Source organism: Vidua chalybeata, chromosome 26 (genome assembly GCF_026979565.1).
Source record: "Vidua chalybeata isolate OUT-0048 chromosome 26, bVidCha1 merged haplotype, whole genome shotgun sequence".
Lineage (NCBI taxonomy): Eukaryota > Metazoa > Chordata > Aves > Passeriformes > Viduidae > Vidua > Vidua chalybeata.
This window is the reverse complement of record NC_071555.1, coordinates 1,025,338-1,043,002: the sequence shown is the minus strand read 5'-3', so window position 1 is coordinate 1,043,002 and position 17,665 is coordinate 1,025,338. Positions and strand designations below refer to the sequence as shown.

The window sequence follows — 17,665 nt, the reverse complement described above, 5'->3', positions numbered from 1 at the left end:
GGGGGGCACCCAGCGGGCAGGGCTGGGGAGGGGGGCACGGCCCCCACCCCGCGCCTGGGGGGACGGGGACACGCCGGGTCCCCTTTGGTCACTTGCTGTCCCTGCCGGGCAGGGAGGCCCCGAGGCACCGCGAGATGCTGGGGGGCTGCGGCAGGGGGAGACCCCCCCCCACTCAGCAAAGAGCGGGGCGGGGGGAGCCCCCAGGGCACGGCGGGGGCTCCCCGCGGCACTGCTGGCCGGGCTCGGGGGGGCACAAAGGCAACCAGCGGGGCTGTCCCGCACCCCAAAACCAGCGCTGGGTGGGGGGGGGGGTCTCCCCGCCCGCACCCCCTCATCCTAACGCATGTAAACGTCCCGGCCCCAGCCCTCCCCGTCACTCTGGCCCAGGGGCTCCTGGCCCTTGGCTCGGCCCCGCAGCCCCCGGCCCTCCCGCCCGGGCTCGGCCCCGTCCCAGGAGCCGGGGGGGGGCTGGGGGCGGCCCCGGGGGTGCCCGGCGGCTCCTCCTCGACGGGGTCCATCTCGATGTCCATGCAGCAGGAATCGCCGGGCTCCGTGCCGGCCGAGTCCCAGCTGCCCGGAGCCTCGGAGTCGAAGGTGTCCTGGCGGGCCAGGCTGCGGGGGGGGCCCGGGCGGGCGGGCGGCGGGGGGGCCCTGCCCTGCCCGCGGCCCCCCGAGTCCCCCGGGCCCTGCCGGAGGCGGCCGTGCTCCCCCTCCGGGTACGGAGCCTGGGTGCGAGAAGCAACCACACCATGCGGGGGCGGACGGGCGGGGGTCGCTTAGTTGGGGAGGGGTTAGTGGGGGACAGCCGGGGCTGGCGGGGGGGGGGGGGACACACGCTCCTGGCCCGCCTCTGGTGGGTGACACGACGGCAGCGGGGCAGGGAATGGGGAGGGGGAGCGGCACGGGGGGGAGGGGGATGGAGCACCAGCAGCGCCCGGCTCGCTGGAGGATTTAGCGACAGACAGCACAGGACACGTGTCCCCCCCCGTGTCCCCAGCCCCGGGGGTGGCTGCAGGACCCCCGGCTCAGCACGGTGGGATGGGGCTGTGCAGCCCACCCGGCCCAGCCAGGACACCCCAAAGCTCTCGCCCCCACCACGGCTCCCCCGGAGGGCTGTGCCAGTGGGGGTCTGGCACCACGGCAGCCCCAGGAAGGCACGCGGTGGCTCTTGGAGGGGGCAGATCCTGGGGGTTCCCAATCCCCTGGGCAGCCCCAGGCTTTGGAGGAGGCCCAGATTCCCAGGAGACCCCAAATGCGGGGCTGGCAGCAGCCCCAGGCAGGGACAGCTCCCCTGGCTAATCCCAGGGATGGCCCCAGTCCAGGAACAGGAGCAGGTCCCTGGGGTGACCCCAATCCCAGGAACAGTGCCACGCCAGGGGCCTGCAGCAGCCCTGGGGGGGGACACACATTCCCAAAAGAACGATCCCAGGGACAGTCCCGCTCCTGGGGGCTGTGGTTCCCCATGGTGACCCCGATCCCATGGGTTGCCCTAATCCCAGCGTCCCCAGAGCAGATGACCCCACACCTCGGGACCACGGTCCCCTGGGGTGACCCTAACCCCAGGGGTGGCCCCAGTCCCAGGGTGGAGAGCCTGATCCCAGGGAAGGTGACCCCAGGGACAATCCCACACCTGGGGAGGACTGTGACTCCCCAGGCTGTCCCCGATCCCAGGGATCTCCCAAGGGCTGGAGGGGTGTTCCCAGTGTCCTGGTGTCCCCAATGTCCCCAGTGTCCCTGATGTCTCTGATGTCCTGGTGTCCTCAATGTCCCCAATGTCCCCAATGTCCTCAGTGTCCCCAGTGTCCCCGGTGCCCTGGTGTCCCCAGTGTCCCCAGTGTCCCCAGTGTCCCCGGTGTCCCCAGTGTCTCCGGTGTCCTGGTGTCCCCAATGTCCCCGGTGTCCCCGGTGTCCTGGTGTCCCCGGTGTCCCCAGTGTCCCCGGTGTCCTGGTGTCCCCGGTGTCCCCAATGTCCCCGGTGTCCTGGTGTCCCCGGTGTCCCCGCCGCCGCCTCACAGCGCGTGCTCCTCGAGGGCTCCGGGGGGGCTGGGGGCGGCCTCGCGGCCCCAGAGGTTGAGGTTCCTGCGCAGGGAGGTGAGCACCTGTACCTGGAGGTTGGAGACGGGCGCGGGGCTGGCGGCCAGCGCGGCCGTGGCCATGGTGCGGTTCAGCAGCGGGTTCGGGGGGTTGCTGCTAGGCGGGTGCGTGGCCTTCCAGTAGGCCTCCAGGTACTCGGCCAGGTGCTCGCAGGCCTCCTCCAGCTGGTTCTCGTCCAGCACGATGTCGAACATCTCCTGGGGAAGGGACGGGTGCGAGGTGGGGCAGGGCGGGGACAGTGGGACAGGGAGGGGACAGTGGGACAGGGAGGGGACAATGGGACAGGGAGGGGCACCCGGACATGGGGCAGAGCCTATGGGACAGGGTGGGGACAATGGGACAGGGCGGGGACAATGGGACAGGGAGGGGACAATGGGACAGGGAGGGGACAGTGGGACAGGGAGGGGCACCCGGACATGGGGCAGAGCCTATGGGATGGGGTGGGACAGCTGGATGTGGGGTGGGGATAATAGGACAGGGTGGAGCCTTAGGGGACACGGGGTGGGGACAATGGGACAGTCGGTGGAGCCTGTGGGACAGGTCCGGGCTAATGGGACAGGTCAGAGCCTCTAGGACAGGGTGGGGACAATGGGACAGGGAGGGGACAATGGGACAGTGAGGGGTACCTGGACATGGGGCAGAGCCTATGGGACAGGGCGGGGACAATGGGACAAGGTCTGTAGGACAGGGTGGGGACAGTGGCACAGGGCAGGGACAATGAGACAGGGCAGGGACAATGGGATGGGGTAGGATCTGTGGGACAGGGCAGGGACAATGGGACAGGGCAGGGACAATGGGATGGGGTAGGATCTATGGGACAGGGCAGGGACAATGGGACAGGGCAGGGACAATGGGATGGGGTAGGATCTGTGGGACAGGGCAGGGACAATGGGACAGGGCAGGGACAATGGGATGGGGTAGGATCTATGGGACAGGGCAGGGACAATGGGACAGGGCAGGGACAGTGGCACAGGGCAGGGACAATGGGACAGGGCAGGATCTGCGGGACAGGCTGGGCAGATATCGGGCAGGGGCTGGGCAGGGCAGGTCAGGGTGGGACCACGGTGGCCGGGGCACACTCACAGGTGGGCACTGTGCCAGCTTGTCCGAGGCCACCATCTGCACGTTGAGGTGCTTGGCCTGGGACTTCCCCCTGGACTTCACCAGCCGCTGCAGCACCTGGGCAGGAGGGGACAGCCCGGGGTGGCCGCGGGGACATGGCCCGAGCCTGCCCGGTGTCGCCAGCACGGCAGGGAGGGGCTGGCACCGCCCGTGCCCCCCCCAGGGCCCGCACCCACCTTGGGGGAGGCGATTTTGATGTAGACGATGATGGGCGCCAGCGAGGTCTTGGCCAGCTGCGCCGGGTGGTTGATGGTGTCGGCGTCCAGGGCCACCAACTGCAGCGTCCGGGCCAGCTCGAAGATGCGCTCGGTCTCGCTCTGGACCTCGGCTGGGGGGACACGGGACGGGGTGAGGGTCGTGGGACGCGTGGGGACAGCGGCTGGCCGAGGTGAGCAGGGGCTGGGTGAAGGCTTTTCCTGACCCAGAGATGGGGTAACTGAGAGGCGTTTAAAAACGCTTCTTTTATTTTCAATTTCATGTGAAGGGTGCGACAACGCGGGTGTTGTAATCCATGTTATCACAATTAGAAGCCAGCTAATTAACTGTTTCTTAATTACAACACACTACCAGCGTTCCGTGGCCTATCAGCTTCTGCCACACCGTGCTGCAAATGCCTTAAAGTAAATAATTTAGAATTACCCCTCGTGGGTGCTCATATAAGGCATCTTTCATTAAATATATATATTAATATATATTATAGATATATTAATATTATATATACTATATTGTTAATATATATATTACATATATAAATATCTGTAAAGATATACAAAATATATATATACATATATAGAGAGAGAGGTGTATATATATGCCTATATATAGACCTAAAGATATATATAGGTATATTTATCTTTTTTATATATCTTATATATATTCATATATATCTATATATAGGTATATATAGATATCTATGAATAAATATTATAATAAATATCTTCCTATATATTAATATATATCTATAGATCTCAATATCTATATATATCTATATATTTATATATATTCTGTATATATATAGATATATATATTCTCTATAGATCTATATAAAAATATGTATATCTATATATCTCAATATATGTATATCAATATAAATATATATCTATATATATAGATATTTATATATTCAATAGATATATATCTATATATACCTATCTATATCTATATCTATATCTATATCTATATTTATCTATATATATCTATATCTATCTCTATATATAGAATATATCTCTATATATATATCTCTATATCTATAGATATCTATATATATTGAATCTATATCTATCTCTATATATCTCTATATATTTATATAGATGTCTATATATATCTATATATAGATATATATATTGAATCTATAGATATATATCTATATATATCTATATATATAGATATATATATTCAATATAGATATATATTGATATTTCTCTGACATATCTAGTTTTTTGGTGAGGCCATCTCCCAAGGGCCACGGCATGGGGACAGCAGCAGGAGGGGACTGAGCCTCGGCCACCTCGGTGTCACCGCGGCCACCTCGGTGTCACTGCGGCCACCTCGGTGTCACCGCGGCCACCTCGGTGTCACTGCAGGAGCCAGGTGGCGCCGGCCAAGCCTCCCCACCCCAATCCACACACACACACACACAACACGGGGTGGGGGGGGGGCACACAGGTGCCACCAAGCTGTCCCCAACCCTCAGCTTGTGTCCCCGAGGGCACCTGGGGGAGGACGGGGGTCCCGGCGGGGCCCTCTACGTACCCAAGACATCTGTATCAGGAGCAGGGGAGGAAGGAGGCAGCGCGGAGGGGAGGAGAACCCCGAAAGAAAAGAGAAACGGGAACAAAAAAACACAACAGAGAAGATAAAAGAGGAGGAGGAGGAGGAGGAGGAGGAGGAGAGGCACTGAGTCACAGGCCCGGGGGAGCACAGGGTTAGTCACCCCCACCCCCAGGAGCGGGATGAGCCCCCCGGGCTGGGTTGGGGTGATACAGATGGAGGCTTGGGGGGGTCCCACGGGCCGGGGGGGTCCGGGGGTCCGGGGGTCCGGGGGCCGGGCCGTACCCAGGCTGGAGCGGGTGCTGGAGCGCTCGATGATGGTGTGCTTGCTGGGGTTGTTGAGCACGGAGCGCTTGGCCAGGGAGATGTCGGCTGTGACCCGCGTGATGGAGATCCTGGGGACACGGCGGGGGCACCCCCACAGCCACCGTCACCCCCGGGACCCCGGGGTCACCCCACAGCCACCCCCGGGACCCCAGTGTCAGCCCACAGCTATGCCCTGACCCCCGTGTCACCCCACAACCATCCCCGGGACCCCGATGTCAGCCCACACCCACAGCCACCCCCTGACCCTGGTGTCACCCCCCTGCCAACACCCCACAGCCACCCTGGGACCCCCGTGTCACCCCCTGCTGTCACCCCGGGACCCCCGTGTCACCCCACCGTCACCCCCGGGACCCCAATGTCACCCCACGGTCACCCCCGGGACCCCAATGTCACCCCACCGTCACCCCCGGGACACCAGGGCCACCCCACAGCCACCCCCGGGACCCCAATGTCACCCCATGGTCACCCCCGGGCCCCCGATGTCACCCCACAGCCACAGCCACCCCCTGACCCTGGTGTCACCCCCCTGCCAACACCCCCCAGCCACCCCCAGGACCCCAGTGTCACCCCCCAGCCACGCCCTGACCCCCGTGTCACCCCCTGCTGTCACCCCGGGACCCCCGTGTCACCCCCTGCTGTCACCCCAGGACCCCAGTGTCACCCCCCAGCCACCCCCTGACCCCCGTGTCACCCCCTGCTGTCACCCCACCCCCGGGGCTGCTGGCCATGGGGGAGCTGGACCCGCCCTGATCAGGGTTCCCCTGTGGGTTTGGGGACCCCCCTATGACATTTGGGGTCCCCCATGGGGTTAGGGCTCCTTCATGGGATTGAGGGCTCCCGCCATGGGTTTGGGGGTCCCCATGCAGGCTATGGGGTCCCTCTATGGGGTTAGAGACCCCTCTATGGTTTCAGGGGTCCCTGATGGATTCAGGGGTCCCCCTATGGGGTCAGGGGTCCCTCGTGGATTCAGGGGTCCCTCTATGGGGTCAGGGGTCCCCCTATGGGTTGAGAGGTCCCTTTATGGGTTTAGGGGTCCCTCTATGGATTCAGGGGTCCCTGATGGATTTAGGGGTCCCTGATGGATTCAGGGGTCCCTCTATGGGGTCAGGGGTCCCTCTATGGGTTCAGGGGTCCTCTATGGGGTCGGGGGTCCCTGATGGATCCAGGGGTCCCTCTATGGGGTCGGGGGTCCCTGATGAATTATGGGGTCCCTCTATGGGGTCGGGGGTCCCTGATGGATCCAGGGGTCCCTCTATGGATTATGGGGTCCCTCTATGGGGTCAGGGGTCCCTGATGGATTCAGGGGTCCCTCTATGGGGTCGGGGGTCCCTGATGAATTATGGGGTCCCTCTATGGGGTCGGGGGTCCCCGCCTCGCAGCCCCTCACCGGCCATCGAAGCGATGCTTCAGGAAGTCGAACAGCGCCTTCTGCATCATGTCCGTCACCTGCGGGGCGGGGCAGCAGGGACACGGGGACAAAGTGGGGCTGGGGTCCCCCCCCCGGACCCCCCCCCCCCCCCCCCGAGCGCCGCCCGCCCCCTGCTCACCTCATAGCCCTTCAGCGAGGGCCCCACGAGGATGATGGGGCGCATGGAGGGCACCACGTCGTACGGGGGCACGTGCTCGGTCTGGGGACAGAGCCGGGGCGTCACCGGGGACACGGGGGGGGGACACGGGGCACCCCCGGGCTGGTTTGGGGTGGGGATGGGGGGGGGGGGGGGGCTGCAAGCGGGGGGCGCCTCCCTGCCCCCCTCCCGGGCTCCTGGCGCTACTCACCGACTTCTGCTTCTGCTTGGCTACGTCCCGGGGGCGCGGGGCCGGGGGCGAGAGGAGACAAACAAGGCATGCGTGTTACCGCGGGCACGGGGACACGGGGACACGGGGACACGCGGGTGGCACCCGGGGGTGAGCCAGGGACACGCGTGTGACACCCCGGGGGTGAGCCAGGGACACGCGTGTGACACACCAGGGGCACGTGTGTGACACCCCAGGGGCACGGGTGTGACACCCCAGGTGTGACAGCCCAGCAGTGACACCCTGGGGGTGAGCCAGGGACACGCGTGTGACACCCCGGGGGTGAGCCAGGGACACGCGTGTGACACACCAGGGGCACGTGTGTGACACCCCAGGGGCACGGGTGTGACACCCCGGAGGTGAGCCAGGGACACGCGGGTGACACCCCGGGGACACGCGTGTGACACCCTGGGGGTGAGCCAGGGACACGGGTGTGACACCCCGGGGGTGAGCCAGGGACACGCGTGTGACACCCCAGGGGCACGTGTGTGACACCCCAGGGGCACGTGTGTGACACCCCAGGGGCACGGGTGTGACACCCCAGGGACACGGGTGTGACACCCCAGGTGTGACAGCCCAGGAGTGACACCCGGGGGTGAGCCAGGGACACGCGTGTGACACCCCAGGGACACGTGTGTGACACCCCAGGGGCACGTGTGTGACACCCCGGGGGTGAGCCAGGGACACGCGTGTGACACCCCGGGGACACGGGTGTGACACCCTGGGGGTGAGCCAGGGACACGGGTGTGACACCCAGCTGGGCCAGGGACACCTGCGTGACACCCCAGGGACACGGGTGTGACACCCCAGGTGTGACAGCCCAGCAGTGACACCCCGGGGGTGAGCCAGGGACACCCATGTGACACCCCAGGGACACGCGTGTGACACCGGCAGGGGTGAGCCAGGGACACGTGTGTAACCTCTGGGGTGGGCCAGGGACACGTGTGTGACCCCCCAGGGTCATGGGTGTGACCTGTGGGGTGAGCCAGGGACACGTATGTGACCCAAAGGTGACCCAGGCACACGTGTGACCCGCCTGGTGGTGACCCAGGGACACGTGTGTGACCCCCCAGGGTTGAGCCACGGACACGTGTGTGACCTGGAGGGTGACCCAGTGACACACTGTGACCCAAGGCGTGACCCAGGGACACGTGTGACCCTCCAGGGCACCCCAAAGGCACACGCTGTGACCTGCAGTGACACCCAGTGACACACGGGTGACCCTGAGGTGACCCAAGGGACACGTGTGTGATCCATGGGGCGCCCAAAGGACACGTGTGTGACCCAAGGGACACGTGTGTGACCTGGAGGGTGACCCAGGGACACGTGTGTGACCCACAGGTGACCCAGTGACGTTCGTGTCACGCACAGGGTGGCCCAAAGGACACGTGTGCAAGCCCAGAGCCGCGTGCGTGACCCACGGCTGCCCCAGGGGACACGTGTGTGACCCGGGGGGCCCTGGGGACAGTGACACAGCAGCACCGCCCCCTCCGGGGTGGCTCTGGGTGCCGGGGGGGCTCTGCAGGGTTTGGGGGGCAGCCGGGACCTGCAGACCCCCCCGTCCCGCGTGGTGGTTGCGCCCAAACCCCCCCCAGTTCGGGAGGGGGGGGGGCAGGAATGGTCCATTCTCGTCGCGGGGGGGTGAGACAGCGGCCGTGCTGGAACACACCATGCGCACAGTGCGGGGGGAGCAGCCGGGGGGGGGGCACGGGCTGGTCCATTCCATGGACCGGGGGGGGGTCACAGCCACGGGCTGGTCCATCCCACGGACCATGGTGGGGGGGGTCACAGCCATGGACGGGTTCATTCCATAGACCATGGGGGGGATGCAGCCATGGACTGATCCATCGCACGGACCATGGGGGGGACACAGCCACGGACTGATCCATCCCGTTGATAACACGGGGGGGACACAGCCACGGACTGATCCATCCCACGGACCATGGGGGGGACACAGCCACGGACTGATCCATCCCACGGACCATGGGGGGGACACAGCCACGGACTGATCCATCCCACGGACTATGGGGGGGACACAGCCACGGACTGATCCATCCCACGGACCATGGGGGGGACACAGCCACGGACTGATCCATCCCGTTGATAACACGGGGGGGACGCAGCCACGGACCGATCCATCGCACTGACAGCGGGAGGAGTCGGCCCCGCACTGGCCCCGGCTGCAGGGCTCATCCCGCGCCGTGGCACCGGGGCCGCGCGTGGCCCCCAGCCCCGTGGGGCGACCCCATACCCATGGAGTGGGGTGCCCCCAGCCCCTGTGGGGTGACCCCAGCCCCATGGGGCGACCCCATACCCATGGAGTGGGGTGCCCCCAGCCCCTGTGGGGTGACCCCAGCCCCATGGGGCGACCCCATACCCATGGAGTGGGGTGCCCCCAGCCCCGTGGGGTGACCCCAGCCCCATGGGGTGACCCCATACCCATGGAGTGGGGTGACCCCAGCCCCCGTGGGGCGCCCCCAGCCCCCCGGCAGTGTTAGGGCAGGCAGCGGGTGCAGCAGGCGAGGCGGGGCCGGCGGGGGCCGTTACCTTCCTAAAGAAGGGGATGCGCTTGCTGTGGGCGGGGGGGGTGGTGACGCTGCTCACGCTACTCTTAGGGGAGCGCGGCGTCTCCACGGCCTCCTCCTCCTCTAACTCATCGGGGTCAAAGGCAAAGCTAGGCATGTCCAGGCCACCTGGGGACGGCCGGAGCCGCGGACGGACGGACGGACGGACGGACGGACGGCGGGGAGAGAAGAAGAGCGATAATGGCGATGGAAGAAAGGGGAAATGGAGATGGGGAGGCTGGGAAGGGCACGGGGGGGGTGGGGGGGGTGGAAGAGGAGAAAAGCAGAGGAGTCCCGCGGGAAATGGGGTCACCCTGCCTGCACCCGGGGCGGACGGGACGAAGGGGTCACCCGTGGGGAGCCGGGGAGGGACCCCCAGGCTGGAGCTGCCGGGGGGGGGGACCCGGGACACTCTTACCGCTGGCAGGGGGGGTGGGCCGGCGGGTCCCCGTCACCACATCGCCCAGGCTGGAGCTGGAGTTGTCACCCGATTTGCTGCGTGGGAGAAGCACGGGGAGAGTGATGAGGGAGGGATGGATTGGGGAGGGGGGGGGGGGGGGGGGGGGGGTCAGGGTGAGCCCCACCTCGAGCTCAGGCGGTTCTGCCTCATCTTCTGCTCCTGCAGCAGCCGCATGTTCTCCAGCTTGACGGGGCTGGGGATGAAGCCCACCTCGCAGCCCTCCTTCACCAGCCGCCCGATCCACCAGTCGTTGTTGTACTTCTGCTCCGGCGAGGGGGGGAAAACACCTTAGCCCCCCCCACCCACCTCCAAGCCCACCCCAGCGCCGCCCCCCGCCCTCCCCAGCGCCCCCCCCCCCCCCCCCCCCCGGCCCGCTCCCACCTCCTTGATGTGCAGGAAGTCCTTGGGCTCGAAGCAGATGGCCATGCCCTGCACGGGCACGTCGTCCCCGGCCGAAGGGTTGTAGCCCACGTTGGTGCGCACGGCGAACGCCACCGGCTTCGTCTGCACACGGGAGAGGGGTCGGCAGCTCCCCCCGCCCCGCAGCGGGGAGATCCCGCCCTCTGCCACCCCAAAACGGGGAGATTCCACCCCAAAATGGGGAGATTCCACCCCAAAATGGGGAGATTCCACCCCAAATGGGGAGAACCCGTCCTCTGCCACCCCAAAACAGAGGGATTCCATCCCAAAATAGGGAGATTCCGTCCTCTGCCACCCCAAAACGGGGAAATTCCACCCCAAAACGGGGAGATCCCATCCTTTGCCACCCCAAAACGGGGAAATTCCACCCCAAAATGGGGAGATTTCATCCTCTGCCACCCCAAAACAGGGGGATTCCATCCCAAAATGGGGCAATTCCACACTCTGCCACCCCAAAACGGGGAGATTCCACCCCAAAATGGGGAGATCCCGTCCTCTGCCACCCCAAAACGGGGAAATTCCACCCCAAAATAGGGAGATTCCACCCAAAACTGGGGCAATCCCATCCCGTGCCACCCCAAAACGGGGAGATTCCACTCCCTCGCCACACCCGGGCCAGGCAGGTGCCGGTGTCACCAGCCGGGCTTGGCTCCTCCCCAGAGCGGCCACCAACTAACGAGGGGCTCATTAGCTAATTGCCCCGGGGCCGCCCGGTGCGAGGACACTGAGCCAAGGGGAGCAGCCCGGCTCCCAGTTCCGCCCAGTAAAACCTTCCCAGTGCCCCCAGCCCGCGATCCCGGGGCAGGGCTGGGGCCAGGGGGCACCGGGGGGCTCCCTGTGCCGGGGCTGGGGGCCCGGGGGGGTCCGTCCCGCCTGTCCCACCTTGGCTTTCTCCAGCTGAGCCATGGCCTGGCGCTCGGCCTCCTTGCGCAGCGCCTCCCGGTCCTCCTCCAGCGACACATCCGAGTCCGAGGGGCGGCTGGTGTAGGACTCAGCCGAGCCCTGGGAGCGGGGAGGGGGCTCAGCCCAGCCTGTGCCCCCCAGGACAGGGAGCCCGTCCCCGATTCCGGCCCTGCCACCCCCTGCACGCTCTCACTGCTGCCGGTGCCCGTCACCGTGGCCACTGGGAGCCACCCTGGAGCTGCCTGGAGCCACCCCGGTGCCACCCCGGTGCTGCCCAGTGCCACCCCGGTGCTGCCCGGAGCCACCCGGTGCTGCCCAGAGCCACCCTGGTGCCATCTGGTGCCACTCCAGAGCCCCTGGTGCCACCTCGGTGCTGCCCAGTGCCACCCGGAGCCACCCTGGTGCCACCCTGGTGCCACCCCCGGAGCCCCTGGTGCTGCCCGGTGCCACCCGGTGCCACCCAGTGCCACCCTGGTGCCACCCCGGAGCCCGTGGTGCCATTCCAGCGCTGCCCGGTGCCACCCTGGTGCCACCCCCGGAGCCCCTGGTGCTGCCCGGTGCCACCCGGTGCCACCCAGTGCCACCCTGGTGCCACCCCGGAGCCCATGGTGCCATTCCAGCGCTGCCCGGTGCCACCCCGGTGCCACCCCGGTGCCACCGCGGCGGGGTCACGGCAGGAGAGGGACACGGCAGCTGTCGCCACCGCTCCGGCCGGGAACGTGACACCGGCGCTGCTCCCGTGCCGCTGCCCGGGGCCTCTCCGCGAGCCGGGACGGCGGCGGGGACCCCCCGAGTGTCCCCCAGCGCAGGGGACAGCGCTGTCCCCACGGCTGGCCCCGGGCCTTGGGCACAGCGCGCTGCGGGGCCACTCGGGGTCACCCCGGGACAAGGCTGGGGCGGGATCGGGGACCCCCTGCCCACCCCCAGCCCCCGGAGGGACAGCGGGGACAGCCCAGGGACGCGGTGGGTGACATGTGGGACATCCCCGCCGAGCCGCTGGGGGCTGCGGGACCCCCCAGCCCTGATTTGTCCCAACCTTTCCCAACACCGGGCGGGGATTTGGGGGTCCCTCTGCGCAGCCCGGGGGGGGGACCCCTCCCCAAAAGCCACCCTGGGGACACCACCCCCACTCCTGCCCCACAGAGGGGACTATGGGGGGGGGGGGTCACCCCAACAGCCCACAGACCCCCAACACCCCAGAGACCCCCCCAGCCCATGGGGGGACCCCGAGCTGAGGGCAGAGCGGGCACGGGGGGGGCCGGGGGGTCCTGGGGGCTGCGGGGCCGGGGGGGGGGGTCGCTCACCGGGGCAGCCGGGTGGTCTTTGCCGGGGATCTCCATGGCGGCAGGGCCGGGGGCGAGCGGGGCGGGCGCAGGGCTGGCCCGGGGGGGGGCTCAGGTTTCAGCCCCGGGTATATTTAGCCCGGTGCCGGGCAGGGGGTGGGGGCCGGGGTGGGGGGCGGGGGGGGGGGGTGCCCTGCCAAGCCGCAGGGTTGGGGAGAGAGGGTTTGGTGCCAGCTGCGGGATGCCAGGGCTGCGTCCCCTCCCTGGCACCCCAAAAAGGGGCAGGGGAGCCCTGGGGGGGCTGCGGTTTTGGGGTGTGGGGGGGGTGGGGACGCCTCCAGCACGCAGGGCAGAGCAGAGAGGGGCCGAGGGCACGGCCAGGCCTGGCTCGGGGTGACCCCACCTCAGTCCCCGGGGCACAGAGGAGCGCTGGGACCCCCCCAAAAGCGCCGGGGGCGCCCCCGCACCTGCCGGACGAAGCTGTTGGAGGTGGTGTCGGAGGAGGTGCTGCCGTCCGAGCGCTTGAAGCGGCTCTTGCGCCTGCTGTACTTGCCCTGGGGGCGGGGGAGGGGGCGAGAGGGCAGCGCTGGAGCCCCAAAACTCCCCCCAGAACCGGGGGGCAGCTCTGCCCCCCCCCCCAGCCCCCGCTGCCGGGGATGCTCCAAGCCCCTCCACCCCCGCCCCGCAGCCGAACCCCGCTCGGGGGGGGGGGGGGGGGGGGGGGGGGGGGGCTCGGGAAGGGGATGGGGACGGGATGGGGCTGCCCCTCCCCCGGTATTGGGGGGGCTGCGACCCCAACCCCAACACGGTGGGGCCTGGGGAGCAGCCCCCCCCAAACTGCAGCTCCCCACCCCGGTCAAAGCAGAGCCCGAGCAGCCCCCAGGGGAGGGTGACACCACGCCCCCACCCCCCTGCACTACCCCAGTGCCCCCGAGACCCCCCCCCCACAGCGTGGGCACCCACCCCCACGGGACCCCCGCTCCCTCCTGCTGGGACGGGCTGGAGGATGTGGGGGTGTCCCAGTGCCCCCCCCCCCCCCCCCCCCGTGGCAGCTCCCGCCCTTTGGGGGAGGCAAAAGGGGGCAAAACTCTGAGGGGAGGGGGCTGTCACCCCCCCAGTGTCCCCAAGGGACAGCTGGGCCCAGCTGCCACCCAGCCCGGGGGTGGGGGGTCCCCATGCTGGGTATTTTTAGGTCCAGGAGCCCCCCACGTGCCACCCACAGTGACGAGGCTCCCTCTGCCCCCATCCCCTGGGAACCCCCACCCCAAAAACTGTCACACCCCCCCCCACCCCCGATTGGTGCTCCCCAAGAGCATGGAGGGGGGGGGGGTCTGTCCCCTGAGCCCCCCTCCCCTCTGGGACCAGTGAGGGTCCCCAAACCAGAGGGGACAAGCCGAGGGAAGGGGGTGTGGGGCGGGGGGAGCACCCCAGGAGTTTTCCCAATTCCTAAAACTTTCCCAGTGGGCACAACACGCCCCCCCCCCCCCCCAAAAAACAACCCACCTACCCACTTCGGTGGCAAACTGGGGGGGGGGGGGGGCGTGGATTTAGGGGGACACCCTTTATTTTTGGGTGCTGGGAGGGAGGGCGGGACCCCCCCCCCCCCCCCCTTCATTACCAATTTGGGGGGGAAGGGCTGAGCCCCATCTCTTTCCCCAATTCCACGGGACGACCCCCGCGCCGCCCCCCCCCCCCCCCCCCGCCCCCGCCGTTCCCTCGGGGGGTGCGGGCGGTGCTGCCACCGCCGTGCCACCCCCCCAGAGCCCCCGGGGGTGTCACCTGGAGCGCGGCGTTGTCCAAGACGTCCATCTGGATGTCCTGCGTGGAGCTGTAGGGGGTCCGGGCCATGCCGCCTTCCCGCACCATGGAAGCGCCGGGCTCGGCGGGATTTTGGGATGGATGGGTGGGTGGATGGGGGGGGAACCACACAGAGGAAGATGATGACGATGACGATGAAGCTCAGGCCTGGCCCCCGCGGTGACGGAGCGGGAGGAGGAGGAGGAGGAGGAGGAGGAGGAGGAAGGAGGAGGAGTGGGGATGGCGCAGGGGGGGCGAGGGATGGGCGGCCGCTCCCGCACCGCCTTCCCGGGGGGATGGGGGATGCGGGAATGCGCCCCCCTCCCCACACACCCACCCCCAATCCCAGCTACGGCGCCCCCGCAGCGGCTCCTTCCCAAAAATAGGGGGTGCTGAGGGTGCCCCCTCCCCAAATTGGTGCCCGCCGCTGTTTGCCGCGCTTTAGGGCTGGGGGGGGGACCCCAAAAGGAGCCGGGGGGTGACGGGGACCCCAGGCAGGAGCAATCCCCAAACGCCAGCGCCCGCAGCGGGATCTGCCAGCGGGGGAATCCAGCGCTCCCTCGGGACAAGGCTGCCCCAAAAATCCGCTTTCCCCCCCCCCAGGAAAGCGCAGGGAGGGACCCCCACGCCGCGCTGGTTCTCCTGGCAGTGTCCCCTGGGGACAATGCCCCCCTCCCCAGGCACGGAGGGGCCGATCCCCCCCGTGCCCAGCTGAGCCCCCCGCGCTGCTGGCACCTCCCGCCGGCTGTTGGAAAGTTCAAAATTCCTTTTTGCCCACCCCCCCCCCCCCCCCCAGTGCAGAGGGGATTTTCCTGCTCCTGTCGCGGCTCGGGGACAGCTGGCAGCGCATTTCCCACCCCCGGCCCCCTCCATCAGCGGCGCCGCGAGCAGGGAGCGCTGGGCGGGCTCCGGCCACCCCCAGCCCGCACCCCCCCGTGCCTGGGAAAGCCAATTCTGCTCCTCCTAGGCGGCGAGGAGATCCCTGCAGGGTCTGTGGGGACCCCAGGGCGGGTTTTGGGGGCGCCCTTGGGTGGTGCCCGGCGGCGGAGGCGGGCGCACCCTCCTCGCCTGGCGCTGCGTGCGAGAGCGGCACGATCGCGGCGTCCCCTCCTCGCCGCCGGCTCCCCGGGCACCCCCTCTGCTCCCGGGACGAGCCCCAGGAGCATCCAGCCACGGATATTCCCCGGGAACCCAAGGGAGGGACGGAAATCTCCTGGGAAACCCCCCCCCGCGGGAACGCAGCAGCATCCCTACCTGCAACCCCTCAAATCTGGGGTCCGCTGCGTTTCCTCCTCCTGGCATCCTTGGGGAGCAGGCGGGGGCACTTCCAGAGGGCTCGGGGGCACTTCCAGAGGGCTCGGGGGCACTTCCAGAGGGCTCGGGGGCACTTCCAGAGGGCTCGGGGACACGCTGAGCCCCGCTGTCACCGGCATTGTCCCGTCCCCGCGCGGGAGCCACGCGGTTCCAGCGCTTCCCACCCCGAGCCCTTCTCCCGCCTCGGGAGCCGCCGGTTTCGGCTGTTTGTTTAAGGAAAAGGATGAGTCAGTTGTGAAACAGCGAGAGCCTGTGTTTATCCGTGTTTTTCTGGGAAAATGAACCAAAAATCTGGCGGCGGCGGCAGCTCCTCAGCTCGCGCCATATGTCGGCTCTGCCAGAGCCCCGGGGATCGGCAGCACCCCCGCCCCGGGGTAACCAGGGCATTTCGGGGGGCAAGCGGGCGATTTTGGGGGGAACCAGGCGATTTTGGGGGGGAACCAGGTGATTTGAAGGTTTAGCAGGTGATTTTGGGGGTTTACCAGGTGATTTTGGGAGTTTAGCAAGTGATTTCAGGGATAACCAGGTGATTTTTGGGGGTTCACCAGGAGATTTTGGGGGTCCACCAGGTGATTTTAGGGCATAACCAGGGGATTTCAGGGGTTCACCGGGTGATTTTGGGGGTTCACCAGGTGATTTTGATGGTTTAGCAGGTGATTTTGGGGGTAACCAGGTGATTTTGGGGGTTCACCAGGTGATTTTAAGGCATAACCAGGTGATTTCAGGGGTTCACCAGGAGATTTTGGGGGTAACCAGGTGATTTCAGGGATAACCAGGTGATTTCAGGGGTTCACCAGGAGATTTTGATGGTTTAGCAGGTGATTTTGGTGGTTTAGCAGGTGATTTTGGTGGTTTAGCAGGTGATTTTGGGGGTAACCAGGAGATTTCAGGGATAACCAGGTGATTTCGGGGGTAACCAGGTGATTTTGGGGGTTTAGCAGGTGATTTTGGGGGTAACCAGGAGATTTTGGGGGCTCACCAGGTGATTTCAGGGGTTCACCAGGAGATTTTGGGGGTAACCAGGAGATTGATTTTGGGGGTAACCAGGCGATTTCAGGGATAACCAGGCGATTTTGGGGGTAAACCAGTTACTTCTGAGCGTTTTTGGCGCAGGAACCATCACCCAGCCTGGCCGTGCCTCAGTTTCCCAACTGCAAACAGAGCCATGGACACTCCTGGACCTGGCTCGTGCCCCACCCCGGAATTCCAGGAAGGGGAAACGTTCTCTGGCAACTCTCACCAGCCCTATCAAGAGGTTATTTCCCAGGAAAACTTGAATTTTTAGCCAGCAGTGCCAGAACCACTGGAAAAGGGGTGGGACTGGAATCTGAGAGCCCAGCTCAGGCTTTGGGGTGAATTCCTGGGAAAGAAGGGAAGGCAGAGATGCCATTCCCTGCTAGGAGAAATAAAGTGGCAAATTTAGTGGTGTTTTAGTGGTGTTTTGGTGTTGTTTTAGTGGTGTTTAGTGGTGTTTTGGTGGTGTTTAGTGGTGTTTTAGTGGTGTTTAGTGGTGTTCAGTGGTGTTCAGTGGTGTTTAGTGGTGTTTAGTGGTGTTCAGTGGTGTTTTAGTGGTGTTCAGTGGTGTTTTAGTGGTGTTTTGGTGGTGTTTAGTGGTGTTTTAGTGGTGTTCAGTGGTGTTTTAGTGGTGTTTAGTGGTGTTTAGTGGTGTTCAGTGGTGTTAAACTCGTCCTGAGGCAGGCGGGAGGGACAAGCTCTGCCCAGGTGTCTGCAGGTCCAAGGAGGGTGAATATGGGATGGGCAGGGGCCAGGCTGGTCCCAGAGCAGGGACAGAGCTCCCAGAGCAGCCCAGCATGATC

General features: G+C 65.8%; 1 protein-coding gene across 1 annotated transcript; it reads right to left on the bottom strand.

Annotated features, from left to right (window-relative positions):
- Window positions 1-253: 253 nt before the first annotated feature.
- Window positions 254-15,874, bottom strand: CACNB1 (calcium voltage-gated channel auxiliary subunit beta 1). Its single transcript, XM_053964976.1, is given in 16 exon segments — window positions 254-476; window positions 479-725; window positions 2,106-2,291; window positions 3,178-3,273; window positions 3,393-3,544; window positions 5,272-5,381; window positions 6,701-6,759; window positions 6,861-6,941; window positions 9,655-9,800; window positions 10,090-10,166; window positions 10,256-10,392; window positions 10,513-10,635; window positions 11,434-11,553; window positions 13,205-13,291; window positions 14,517-14,702; window positions 15,789-15,874. Coding segments are annotated over 15 exon segments (1,848 nt in total). The 5' UTR covers window positions 14,604-14,702; window positions 15,789-15,874; the 3' UTR covers window positions 254-336.
- Window positions 15,875-17,665: the final 1,791 nt, after the last annotated feature.